Source organism: Zea mays, chromosome 5 (assembly GCF_902167145.1).
Source record: "Zea mays cultivar B73 chromosome 5, Zm-B73-REFERENCE-NAM-5.0, whole genome shotgun sequence".
NCBI classification, from domain to species: domain Eukaryota; kingdom Viridiplantae; phylum Streptophyta; class Magnoliopsida; order Poales; family Poaceae; genus Zea; species Zea mays.
In genome coordinates, this window is record NC_050100.1 from 91,868,720 (window position 1) to 91,882,410 (window position 13,691).

The 13,691-nt window shown below is 47.1% G+C and overlaps 2 protein-coding genes across 3 annotated transcripts; one reads left to right on the forward strand and one right to left on the reverse strand.

The window, feature by feature from the left end:
• The first annotated feature begins 367 nt into the window (after positions 1-367).
• Positions 368-7,819, forward strand: LOC100192024 (uncharacterized). Of its 2 annotated transcripts, none has more exons than XR_004858111.1 (3): positions 368-620; positions 710-2,124; positions 7,581-7,819. XR_004858111.1 is itself a non-coding variant. In NM_001365147.1 (3 exons), exons 1-2 carry the CDS (start codon positions 527-529, stop codon positions 823-825), a joined length of 210 nt encoding a protein of 69 aa, NP_001352076.1. In that variant the 5' UTR covers positions 403-526; the 3' UTR covers positions 826-839; positions 7,581-7,815. The 2 variants fall into 2 exon arrangements, 1 of the variants encoding a protein (NP_001352076.1); NM_001365147.1 differs by having other exon boundaries at positions 403-620; positions 710-839; positions 7,581-7,815.
• Positions 7,820-8,143: 324 nt separating this feature from the next.
• On the reverse strand, positions 8,144-12,033 carry LOC103626704 (protein CYPRO4-like). Its single transcript, NM_001346849.1, is given in 2 exon segments — positions 8,144-8,698; positions 10,231-12,033. Coding segments are annotated over 2 exon segments (1,950 nt in total). The 5' UTR covers positions 11,899-12,033; the 3' UTR covers positions 8,144-8,416.
• Between the last annotated feature and the right edge of the window lie 1,658 nt (positions 12,034-13,691).

Here is a 13,691-nt window from a genome sequence, read left to right on the forward strand (position 1 = left end):
CAAATTTAAAATTCAAATTTTGTAAACGGTCTCGGATGTAGAAACTATTAAAATAAAACATGTAGATCTCAAAAAGTTATGCAACTTTATATTCCGCGCTTCGAAGTGAGTCTGTGCTTCGTATCTCAATTCCTAGCTTGGATACTCATGATCCACCATTTGAAGTGAGTCCGCGCTTGCATACTGGATATAAATGAACAACAAACTAATCCAGAAGGATTAGAAAAATAAGATAAAGAGCAATAAAAAACGAACCTTGGGCTGCAAAATTTCAACAGTCCCGGACGACCTTCCGTTCATTGGGCTTAATTCATCGCACTACTGGATTGGGCCTGCTCCAGCTCCAAATGGTCCGTTGTCAGAAGTGTCAAGTGTGACGCGGAACCGAAACCCGATACATCCAGGCGTACAGCCCTCCGCCTCGTGAAGGCAAAGCACGCGCAAAGCCACCACAGCGTCTTCATCTTCGTCTCCAGTCCAAGCAAGCGAAGAGCACCCCTCGAGATCTCTCCCTCCCCGCGCCGCCATGGACGCAGTTGACTCGGTAGTCGACCCGCTCCGGGAGTTCGCCAAGGACAGCATCCGCCTCGTCAAGCGCTGCCACAAGCCGGACCGCAAGGGTAACTGCTAAACCCCAGATCCCCCGTATGTTGCTGGCTCCGAGATCGGACCGGATCTGACGGGCCCGCGCTCGATTCGATTCGCGCAGAGTTCACCAAGGTCGCCGCGCGGACTGCGATCGGCTTCGTCGTCATGGGATTCGTCGGCTTCTTTGTCAAGCTCATCTTCATCCCTATCAACAACATCATCGTCGGCTCCGGCTGATCCGTAAACCTCAGGTATACTTTCCAATCACGTTATACCCCTGCTCTGGCTTCCACTGGATGTGTGTAATTCGGTAGATCTCTTGTATCGAGCCACATGCTTAGGACAATTCGTTACTGTTACATCTTTTTGTGTAAATTGTTCTGCCGAGTTTGGTTTGTGTGGTAATTTAGATTTGGTGATTGGAGATTCGCTGAATGAGAATTCAGCATAGGTGTTTATCTGCTGTCTTTAATGGTATACTGACTATTAGTAGTGCTTGTGAGATCCAATATCCTCTAGGATTCTCATACTACTATAATGGATGATCAGATTTTTTTTATTTGTTCTAGACTCTAGTAGCTTGGTTTGGAAGCCAATTATCTGTTTTTACGGGGTATTCCCTTGAAACTGTGGCATTAATGAATTCATGCATCTATATGGAGACAATTGCATATTTAGGACTCTAAACAATGCGCTTCACAATAATGCCATCCGAAAGATTTAATTCGTAAAAAAGGTACTACAAACCTTCTCTAATTGATTATACTACCATTCAACGTATATTCTTCCTTTTTATAATCTGATCTCATGTATTTTCTCTGCAACAAGACAGTTTTACCCCTTATAAATCTCTCCTCTGGCCAACGTCCCAGCAACGAGTGAGCATCCACCCGACTTAGATTAGCAGATTCGTTTCCTCTGGTTCCTTCATGAACTCATGCTGAAATGGATTGCTAATTAATGCTATTGTGGGTTGTTCATTACTGATTGATGAGTACTATACATTACCTGACATGCCGTCACGACACAAATTTCCTTGCTTTACTCAATTACTCAGTGTACAATTGGTGCATCAAAATTCAAAATGGACTTGCTGCTGTGATTTATTCATGCTTGGATCGATTCAGGTGGCATAAGTACTAACTTTTTTAGCAGTTCAATGGGCACATCCATTCCATGCAACTGGCAACCCTTTTTATTTTCCTTCGTCATCATGTGCTAATCCATAAGAAAGCATTGCAGATCATGCTTTATTTCTCTGGAGTAATTAGCTTTTTTTAGGAATGGTAATTAACCGTTTTAAAGAGAAATACTTCTTTGTTTATACCCTGCCCACTGCCCGTCGCGGCGCGGTGGCGTCCCCGCCCCCTGCCCGGCGCGGTGCGGTGGCGGCTCTACCCGGTGTGGCGCGGTGGCCGTCGCGTGAACAGCCGTGGAGGAGAGAGGCGTGGTGGCGGCCCTGTCCGGCTCGGCGAGAGAACGCGAAATCTCAGAGGAAGATAGATCTCGAGGAAGATAGAGACAACCGAGGGAGAGGTAGGGGCAATTTTGACTTTTAGATGATAAATACATGGAAACAAATTATAAAAAGGAACAATACATGTTAAATGGTAGTATAATCAATTATAATATATTTATAGTCCCTTTTTTACGAATACAATCTTTCGAATGGCATTTGTGCGAAGCGCGATATTTAGAGTCCCAAATATGCAATTCTCTCCATCTATATGGCATCATTTAACTGTGGCAAGAACAGTGTTTTGTTTAAAAAAATGAGAGGGCAGTTGATAATTTGTTCGGACTGCATTTGTTTGCATGTAGATTGTAGAATCATTCCTGACGTTTCCTATTCACTGTTGCTGTGCGGTAATGCAATTGACATATAGTCACACAGTGTAGATCCTGGTTGGAGTTATGCTAGCCTGTTCATGCTTTCTACATTCACTATGTTTTTGCTGCTATCAATGCTCATAAACAAAAAACAGAGAATAACCCATTTGTTAACTATGTGAAACACAGTGACTGGCTAGTCTGGGTGCCTTTTAGATCATTCGGGGTTTGATTAAAGAATATGAAGGTCTGAATTCTGCTGATAGAGATAGACAATGGAAATATATGGTGTGCTTGTATCTGTGCATCCTGCATAATTTTCAGATATATTTTTGCATGTGGTAAATATGGTATATTTAACAACTGACACATGTTACCTTCTATTGCAAACCATGGTTTGGATGCTCCTTTGTGCAGTTGGCACAGTGGAAATTTTATATTTGATATGGTACAGTGCTAGTTTTGCATAATGTTCCCTGAATCACCTTGCATTCCCAATTTTTGGAATTTATGGATTAGTGAGATGACCAAGTTTTGTGTTCATTGTTCAATCCACTGATGTTCTGTGTTTCTGGAGTTTGATGCTTTCTATTGTCCTCCCAACGAATGCAATCTCTACTAACTATTAAGACAATAGTGTAGACCATTTTCTATGCCCCCGCCTCCCGCTCTGCGCAAGCCCCATATCCCCGCGAAAGCTGCAACTGCCTCCCCCGCTGCGACGTGGGCAGGGAGGGTCAGAACTTTGGGTGGCAGGTCTGTGCTCATGGGCAGACGACATCGCAGCGACCGAAGGTTACGAGTAGCGAGACGAGAAGTCGAAGTCCAGGCATCCAGGGCCTCCCTTGCTTCCGCCGGCGTCGCAGAGCGGAGACACTTACGCGCGCTCGAGGTCGTCGGGATCGGGATCCCCGCGGCGGCTCCTGCGGCAGCCGCGACGGCGAGCAGGGCCAGCGCCGCCACGCCGATCCCCGGGGCACACCGCCCACGCCACATCCCCTACGCAGCCCACGCGCAACCAGGTCTCCTCGACCCAGATCTCTGCCCCGGCCCGTCCTTCTCCTCGCGGCCCACACGACCCGCAAAACTAATTCGGTCGCAAATGAGGCACGGAAGCAGAGAGGGACAGAGGGGGACGTGCTCACGCGTGAGGAAGTAGGAGACGGCGAAGATGCAGAGCGCCCACCAGACGGTGCACAGTTTTGCCTCCTCGATCAGATCGTCGACGCTCTCCATCCTCTTCCGCATCTCGGCCTGCGCGCGCGCCACGACGCGGCCCGGCCCGTGGGAGGCGGCGAGGGATCCGGTGGGACCGATTAACGGATGTGGAATCCCCGTAACGAGCTCCGCCTTCGCCGGAGAAGAAGGCCGTGCCGGGCGGTGCCGGCGGCGACTCGCCTCCACGGCGATTTTTATTTCTGGGTTATTTTGTCTTTTTTTGGAGTTTTCTTAGGATTTGTAGAAACGTGCCCGGGGTCTCGAACCAGCCTGTGTGCTCTGTTGTGAGGCCCACCTAGCGAATGCGTGTAGCCGAATGCCATGTGGGTCCATATAGCCACGCTCCACGCTCACGAGTGGGGTCTTTATGTGATGGTTCGACATTTCCACCGTCCCACGAGGAGAAATTTGGATTCATGTCATTATGAAACTTAATTCGTTCAAATGACATTATAAAAACACGCTTCACATAAAAATCATTATCTCCACTAACTATTAAGACAATAGTGTAGACTATTTTTTATGCCCCCACCTCTCTCTCTGCGCACGCCCCATCTCCCCCCACGAAAGCTGCAACTGCCTCCCCAGCTGCGACGTGAGCAGAGAGCTCCAACAAGACCCTCTAAAGGGTTCTCTACCCTAAATATAGAGGATCAAACGGTCCTCTACGCTCTCCAGCAGCGTCCTCTAAACGGTCCTCTAAATTTAGAGGACGTTGCTGGATTCTCTATATATAAAGTTTCTCTAAACAATCATCTATCTATTTGAATACTTTAAATAACCGATTTAGCAAAACTAAAATATGTATAATATATTTGAGAGTATGACAAACACGTATGTATAAAAAATAAAAATAAAAAATGTCTATAATATAGGTATTTGAGTATAGAGGACGTGATTTAGAGGATGTTGTTGGAGAGAAAGTAGATATAGAAGATAGAATCTTTTAGATGAGACTGTAAAGGACAGATATAGAGGATGAATATAGAGGACGTTGCTGGAGACAGCCGGCTAGCTCCAGCAAGGCACCCTAAAGGGTTCTGTATCCTAAATATAGAGGATCAAAAGGTCCTCTATGTCCTCCAGCAGCGTCCTCTAAACGGTTCTCTAAATTTAGAGGAGTTGTTGGATTTTCTATATATATATATAGAGTTTCTCTAAACGGTCCTCTATCTATTTGAATACTTTAAATAACCGATTTAGCAAAACTGAAATATGTACAATATATTTGAGAGTATGACAAATACATATATATATAAAAAATAAAAATAAAAAATGTCTCTAATATAGATATTTGAGTATAGAGGACGTGATTTAGAGGACGTTGTTGGAGAGGAAGGAGATATAGAGAATGAAATTTTTTTAAAAGAGACTGTAAAGGACGGATATAGAGGATAGATATAGAGAACGTTGCTGGAGACAGCCTCAGAACTTTGGGTGGCAGATCTGTCTATTGCAGAAGTGCTCATGCGCAGACGACATCGTAGCGACCGAGGATTACGAGTGGCGAGACGAGAAGTCGAAGTCCAGGCATCCAGGGCCTCCCTTGCTTCCGCCGGCATCGCAGAGCGGAGACACTTACGCGCGCTCGAGGTCGTTGGGATCGGGATCCCCCGTGGCGGCTCCTGCAACAGCCGCGACGGCGAGCAGGGCCAGCGCCGCCACGCTGATCCCCGGGGCACACCGCCCACGCCACATCCCCTACGCAGCCCACGCGCAACTAGGTCTCCTCGACCTAGATCTCTACCCCGGTCCGTCCTTCTCCTCACGGCCCACACGGCCCCTCCACTCGCACTACAACAACCACGACAACAATGACGTGCGGCGGGCTACACGTTCGGGCGCTCCTTCCAGGCATCCAACTTACTCCCTCCAGCTCTGGTCCCCCGCGCTATGAAGGTGTCGTGCAGCTGCGCACAGGTGGATGTGGTCCAGCGCGGGCGGGTGCTTCTTGTAGTGGAAGGTGGCGACGAGGATGGCGAGGGCGTGGACGTGGTTGACGGAGACGGCGAACTGGTCCTGCAGCATGCGCGCGCGCTCCTCGCACATGCTGACGAGCCCCTCCTCCGCCTTGCGCAGCGCCGCGTGGCGGAAGTAGGAGTGCAGGAACACCCCGAGCGCCGTGGCCCCCAGCACCGCTACGGCGATCAGCTTCGCCTTCAAGGTCCAGTCGTTGCCATCCTCCGCGTCCTTCCCCGCCTCCTCCGCTGGCGCCGGCGCCGAAACCGTCGCGGCCTCCCCTCCGCCTCCCACCCCCATCCTAGAGGCCAAGGCAGGTCCCCGCCACCGCAGCTCTCACATACGCTGCACCACAGGCCACCGACCACTCCTGCTTCCACCGTCCGGCGCCCACGCTGTCTCCTCTCTGTGAGAATCCGAGCTCTCCTCTCCCGCTGCTTTGATGTGTTATTTTGGTGTGTTTTTTGTTGGCTTGTGACTTTTCGCGACCCGGGAGAAAGCAGCCAGGCTTCGAGTGAATCGAATTTCCTGGATTTCACGAGATACGCTGCCACTAAAATAACATCGTGGTTATTTTCTCTCTCGACGCTACGGGCGCGCGTGATGGGGTGTGGGCATGGGTCCCGGCCTTTTGCGCCTCACTCCACTCGCCCACCCCACCCTACCCCGCGCCGTGCCGCCGTTGCCGGTGGCCGCGGCTTGTGTTGTTGTCGCGTTGCTTTCCAGCCCCACTCCCTTGTCGTCCGCCGGGCTCGGGCACGAACTGCCGAGCCAACCGGCCACGGGGGCACATCGTGTACTCTGCACGCCTGGTGATTGGTGAATTCGTTCGGGGTCTCCTTACGTGATTGGTGGGGCCGAGCGGTCGCGGGCAGTGGTTGAGCAGGTGTGAGCGCGCGTCGTCGTCTCGTGTGTCGTGTGATTTTGTTGCATTGCCTGGCCGGCCGGCCGGACGGCCTGCCAGGCGCCAGCTCGTGCCCGCATAGGCTGAGGCCTAGGGGTGGGAGCCGGGCAGCCGAAGCGGCGGGGAAACGCAAATCTGGCGCGGCCCGGAAAAGGCTGCGACCTGCAAGTGCAAGGGGGAGGGAGTGTGGGAGCATGAGGCAATGGTCATCAACAGTCAACAATGCGCCATGTCCCCAGACAAATCTTTCTACCGATGCGCTCTGCTTTGCTTCGCTTCGTGGTCGTGGCTGCCATCACTGGTGCTCTGTCAAAAACACGGGTGAAGTGCGATTACTGGTCAGGAAACCCTTTCTATCCCCTCTTCCATTATTCGGTTTGAAAGAGCCTCTCTCTCTCTCCCATGAGCACCATGCAGTTGATTACTGCACCTTGTTTTTCTTCATACTGAGATTATTGCGCTTTTTTGCCTGGCCCTGGAACTGGCCCTCGAGAAGCCAAGATTATTGCATCGGGCTCGTGTTTGGTTGCAGGATAGTGGAGCAGCAGTTCGTGCGTGCGGCCTCCAAGCGTAGAGTATACTAGATGATTGTTATAAAAGAATTTGTGCGATATTAAGGTCGATAATAAATATGATGTTCATTCTTATGTAATCATTGTGCACTATCATTTTGTCGAATATTTTATATATCGTTGCAACACACATGCATCTAACTATCATAAAATTTATGTATGCTAGGATCACAAATGAATTACAAAACATTTTCTTCTAACAATATAACACACATTTATCGTGATATTATATACTCCCGTTGCAACGTACGGGTATTTACCTAGTAAAATGATGATGAGTTGTGTACAATGTAATCACGGTTAACTATTTTGCCATGAAAAAATGGACGTGTTGTTCTGTGACCTGGTCGACACTAATGTTGTCAGCCGAAACTTGCTGCCCCGAATGTCTTTCATGACGAGCTTTAGATGAACATCTCCTAACGTTATTTTCTTGGCTCCTAATTTCTCTTCCATGACCGAGCTTTAGATGAACATCCCCTAACGCTATTTTCTTGGCTCTGATGCAGGCTAGTGGCTGCAGGAGTGGACAATGGCGTCACTACCTTGGAGGCAGCACCGTTTTCAGCTCTGATTTCCGCAAAGCAATTCCTTTAGGACTTGTGTTGTTAAAGGGCAACTCCCTTATCTTTTCCTCTCTTGAGGTCGTGTGGTAGATCTGGAACTCTTTTGTACCTGGTGTCGAATAGTCTTTTGTGGATCAGCGGGTGACAAAATTAAATGGTTACCGTTGTCTTGGGGATTGCTTTGTGCGTTTGTGGTGCGGCACCGTTCATAATTTACCTTTTGACGCAGCGTAGCAGTCTGAATATGTAATTTTCGTACGAAAGCTGCCAAAGCTAAGAGACTGCGTACCACTACTGAAATCATGCCATGAATAATTATGACTTATTAGTTCTAGATATTATTGAAGTTATATAACTTTCAGCATAACTTATAATATGGATAACTATATGATAACCTCATAATTTTAAAGTAGTATGATTAATTAGAATTAGTTTAAAAGTCACAAGTTGATTTCATGAATACATCTCTTTTCCTAGTTGATTTCATAAACATAAACACGACTAACAGCATCAAAAGAGTCACAATATATATAAAAAAACAAGCACAAAGTTGGTCAACAAACATATATTTTGGTTCTCCGACAAATTATGATGAGATTATCATATATAGTCCACCAAGAAAAGGAAACAAAACAAGATTCATCTATTAGTATGATGTTACACCCCAACATTAGAAGCAATCAACCGACCCTAGCAATCATGCTGAGAAGTTAGCAGCACGGAGCCAGTGACTGCTTGATATGCTGAAGGAGGTTGAGCTTCATAGGCGCAGCACAGAGCTAGTGACCGCTTGATATGCTGAAGGAGGTGACCATCATAGGGGTAGCCACCACCAGTGGAGCCTCCGGGGAGTCGCTGACCGAATACCTGTCGTGCATAAAGCGGCTGGCCACAATCGACTCGTCCTTGGGGATCACCTTGTAGCAATAGCAGGTCTTAAGCCCCTCCTGGTACTGGTAGCACTCGTGGTGGCTGTTCTTCACCTGCAAGAAGTTCCACACCACGCTGTACTTCCCCACCGTGGCCACTAGATGCCGCTCCTGCTTCCCGTTCTCTGTCACCTGCGCAATCATCGGATGAGGATCAAATGTCAACGAATGCTCATGCTGGTGGGTAATGGGTTTTTGTTAATCAGAGAATAGAGTTTGGGATATTTCTAGCTGCCGGAAATACATAAAGCGCTGAATTTGGCTGAATTTGGTGCTTAGAGAATTGGAGGGGATCCTTGGAGAGGAATCCTTCAATTTTGAATGGCAAACGGGTTCCTCCCCCATGGATCCTTTCCAATTCCCAGGACCTTGGTCACCAAACCAGCCCTAACATTTGATTAATAGTCCCTGCAGTCAGACACATATAGATCGCTGCAGCTTACTAGATACAGCTATGTTTCGTTAGCATAAAATTCTAGTTTATCTTAGAACCATAAATTTAAAGTTCACAGCATATTAATAGTTTCAAAACAGCTCAAACAACATGAAGGTTATTAAAACGGTAAAACGTTGGAACGCTCATGGGTCAAATTTTGAATTTTAAACGTCTAAACTTTGTTTAAACGTAGTTTTAAACAACACAGGAAAAATACCAATACATCATAATTTCAGACAATAATATGAAGCTAAATACCAAAATAGAGAGGTTAGTGGCTTACCAAAACTTCACCCATGAGCTGGATTGAATCTCAAAAGTAACTAATAGACTGGACCCAAAAGTAGCTAATGGTCTAAAATACATAAAACACTGTGTTTTACAGTTTAGAACGCTAAAACGTGGTTTCAACCTCTAATTAGAGTTTTGACGTATAAACGTAGTTTAAACATCGTTTAAACGTAGTTTTAATAACACTGAACATGAACCACTGAACGACACCCAAATGGTATAGGCATACAAGGTGGTTTCTTAACAATGCGTTCACCACATGCATGCACAGGTTATCAACCCCAAATTGGATTGTGGATCCGAGGTGCTCAGTAGTAAACTCAATCAAGAAACAAAGTTAGTGGGAGATACATGACTCTAGTAGTTTGATAATGGTGATCTAAATGATATTAGAATCAAAACTTAATTGAATGTGTTTAGCAGTATTATGCAATGTAACACTATTTTTCTAGCATACTAAATTTTCATGACAACTGAAACCTGGTAACCATTTGTAATAAGACTATAAAAAGCAAGACCCCTTAGTAGCATAGTAACTGACATGCATTGGTCAAGGCATCCTATAGTAGCCAATGTTTAACATTATCAGAAGAATGGCAGTATGGCACACAACAGCAAAACTGCAGATGACATGTACTAAAAATCAAGAATATAATAAGAATTAAACAGGGGGGAAAGCCTAAACATTATAGCCAAAGGCCAGATAACAGCATCTGCGACCAATATAATTTAACCACTTCTATATGTCACAGGATGAAGCAATAGACCATATAAATTGATAATAATTGCACATCACTAACTATAGCAGTTTAACCAATGCTGTCAGTTTTGATCACGCAGACTGCCAAAATGCTACCAAATAAGTGCATTATCGTTTGTATGGTGTACAATAGTAAATGTGACCAAATTCATAACAAAAGTGGCAATATATACTCACCCATGAGAATCTGCCCTCCCTGAACCTGCTGTTTGCTCCTGCTAGATGAGAATCCAGTGGGTTGAGCTTCAGCAGCCTTGGAGCAGCAATTCGGTTCCCCATTCTCCCACTAAACCCGGTCTTCTCCTTTCCATCTTTGTCAATGAAGATGGTGCATATAAGAATCAGGTATGTATCTGTTGTCCCAAGAATCCACTTCCCATCATATGTCACGTCGACATGGGTAATGGGTGAACCCAACCCAGGAAAGGCTGTCTTTGCCATCCTCATAGAACTCTTAGAATACAAGCGGATCTTCCCATCCAATGATCCAACAACAATCGAACCATCACCAGTTGAAGCGAAGCACTGGAAGTTTGTCCCCCGGGAAAACTGATGCCCCTGAGTCCATTGCAATACTGGCGACTCAGTTGCACTTGCCAAGTTCTGTACAATGCCCCTGCGATCTCTCATATCCCACCGGCACAACCGGTTGTCATCCAGTCCCAAGAAGGTGGATTCGGATGGATCCAACTGGGCACCTTTGCTATCATTCGTGATATCCCTCATGTTAATATCCGCTCCATCCTTCTCAAACTTCCATTCTGAAACCACCTTCCCCGTCTCGATATCAAATTGATGCACCCCCTTGGCATGTGGCTTTCCATCAGTGGCTGGGCTCATCAGGAGCATGTTAGTCTCGGCCCGCATAAGAAGAGCCTTTTTCGGTGTCGAGAAGTTTGTGCTCCCTCCAGAAAACTTCACGGACATGCCCTTGCCGTGTATCCCATGCTCGAAATTCCTCACGACCTCAATGCCTTTGTCTCCAACGAGGAAACTGTTATCCAGTGCGCCAAGCGCAAGACTGTTAATTCCGCTGCCTTCCTCAACAGGCTCCTCAAACTCGCGCAGATCCTCTAACAAAGGCTTCAGTACTGGTGTCCGCGGGGGCATCGGGCTGCCCTTGGGACCCGGAGAGAAGAAGCCGTCGGTGGCGTCCTCCCATATCGACTCGTCGCCGTCCTCCGGGCGCGCCCACGCCGCGAAGTCCTTCCCAAACACCTTGGCGCGGCCCTCGTCCGTGGCGGCGACGCCGTAGCTGTTCTCAAACATACAGCTGTGGTACTTCGCGCAGAAGTCACCGAAGCCGTCAGCGTGGCGGAACTTAAGCGCCCATACGCCGTCGGCGACGAAATCCACCCGACGCTGCGCGGGGAAGGTCTTGAGCTGCAGCTCGGGCCCGACCCTGGCCTGGATCTTCGAGCCCACGACGAGGCACCACGGCCCGCCGGCGGGCGCGTCGTCGTCCTCGTCGTCGCCGGTGCGTACGAAGGAGGCGGCGGCGAGGCTGTCGGAGACGATCCACTTGGCGGAGGGGGAGGAGCCGCCGATGTGGAGGTATAGCTTGACGGCGTTGAGCGCGGCGGGGTTGGCGCTGAGGGTGAGCCCGGGGCTAGGGTTCGGGGAGATGGGCTCGTTGTACTTGAGGTGGAGCTGGCGGAGGTGGCGGTCGATGGCGTCGATGGAGGCGGGCGTGGCCGCCGCCCCTGCGCCGCTGGCCAACTTGGAGGAGGCAGATGCCGGGGTAGGCGTGCCGTAGTCGGAGGAATTGTCGGAGGCCCGGGACTCGGCGTCGTCGGAGTCGGAATCGGATAGGTCGAGGTCCTCGCGGCTGTGCGAGCCCCCCATGGCGGCGGAGGCTGATAGGGTTTCGGCGAGGAGGTGAGATTGGGGGAGGGGAGGAGGAGCGTGCGGGAATTTGAATTTGGGAGAGGTGATGGGAGAAATGGGGCCCTTTGGCCGTTTTGCGCTGCGACTGCAGTCTGCAGGTTGGGGACTAGTGGGAGAGATCTGGGAAATGAATAGAATAGGAGACGAACGGCCGTTGCACACTTCACTGATTCAAAATTTTCAAATTGAAGATCCATAGCACTAGCACCGTCACTGACTCTTACTCGCACCAACTGTTCCATGGTCTGAACTCAGAGGCAAGAGATTACTTTTTTTTCTAAAAAACAGCTATTTCTTCTTATTAAACTGATGCAGCCTCCTCGCTATACATTGCGTCACGTCACCAAAAAAAATCATCGCCGTACACATGTCTCTTACCGCTTCATCTCCTGTGCTGTCCTAGATTGTATTAAAGAGGGGGGATCTTGACCACGTCTTTGTTGCCGCTTGCACGTCTTCTTGACGGTATCATAGCAGGAGGTGACGACGCTGTCGAGGACGACAGCGGCAGCGCAGCTGCTTCCATTGGCCTCTGCTTCGTCTGACTGTCGCTTTCTAAGGTAAAGAGATCTGTTGTCTTCATTTTTTTCCTTTTTTGTTGCTTACTGTAGCTTCCATGCGTGATTCATTCATTTCTCTGATTTTTACTTTGCAAAAACTCAATGTTAGTACAGCTATAACTTTTAGTTTCGCGTTGTACTAACCATCTACAACAGCAAGCATGCATGCTTTTTCTCCTTTTTTTCTAAAATATTTCAAACTCTATGTGTTTTTTTTCTAAAATATTGCAAAATCTAAGACAGTTTACTATCCACATACCTTAGCCTTTTGCTGCCCCAACCGAGAACCCCCATCCATTCGTCCGTACACTTCCAGTAAATATGTTTCTTTCATATTTGTGTATGCTGAATCCTACCTTTTTAGATGACGTTTTCTCTCATACAAAATGAGATTGAGATATAATATTTCCAAAGGGAAGGGAGATTTTTTTACCGCTAAAAAAGGTGAGTCTATGGTACAATATATTCATAGAAGGAAAGAGTTATTACTAACCTTTCTTCCTTTGGTCACCTGCAGGAGATACTCCATTTTTTATATAATTACGGATTAACTACTCTATTTTATCTTATTGGATTGGCTTCTGAAGGCATTTCTAATTCATGTTTAAAATACTATGGGCAAGAAACTTTTCTAAGTCTTTAATGTGTGTTTCCATGCTCCCTGCTCACTTAAAAGGATACTGTATGATTTTATATTGCAAATGGTCCTTTAAAAGCTATGTTAAAATGGATATTGCATAAAAGTTGAAAGTCCTTAATTGCTATAGTTACATTGCTATATCAGTCCAGTGTTTTGGCTTAATATCCACCTCTATCATTGCATCTATTTGGACTTGCATTCTAATTTTTTGATCTCTTTTTTATGCTCTATCTTTTCATATGTAGTTGTTTGTACTTTGGGGTCAGGCGCTCATTTTCAGGAATCGATTCTTCCAGCAAACAAGTCGTGTTATTTCTTAATGTCTAAGTGAATGCTACTTTCTTTCTTCTTTCAAGTCAGCAGCGAATCTAGCAAAAAATATTGTCGGTGTCATTAAGAGTAGCTTTACTATATTATACAAATTTTTATAAATTTTAACAGTGTTTTGCTAAAGGGTTTATAAAATTTATCGGGGTCGGCTGAGCCCGATAAACCCCTCTAAATTCGCCCCTGTTTCAAGTTGTCGTTACCTTTTAATTTGCCCCTATATA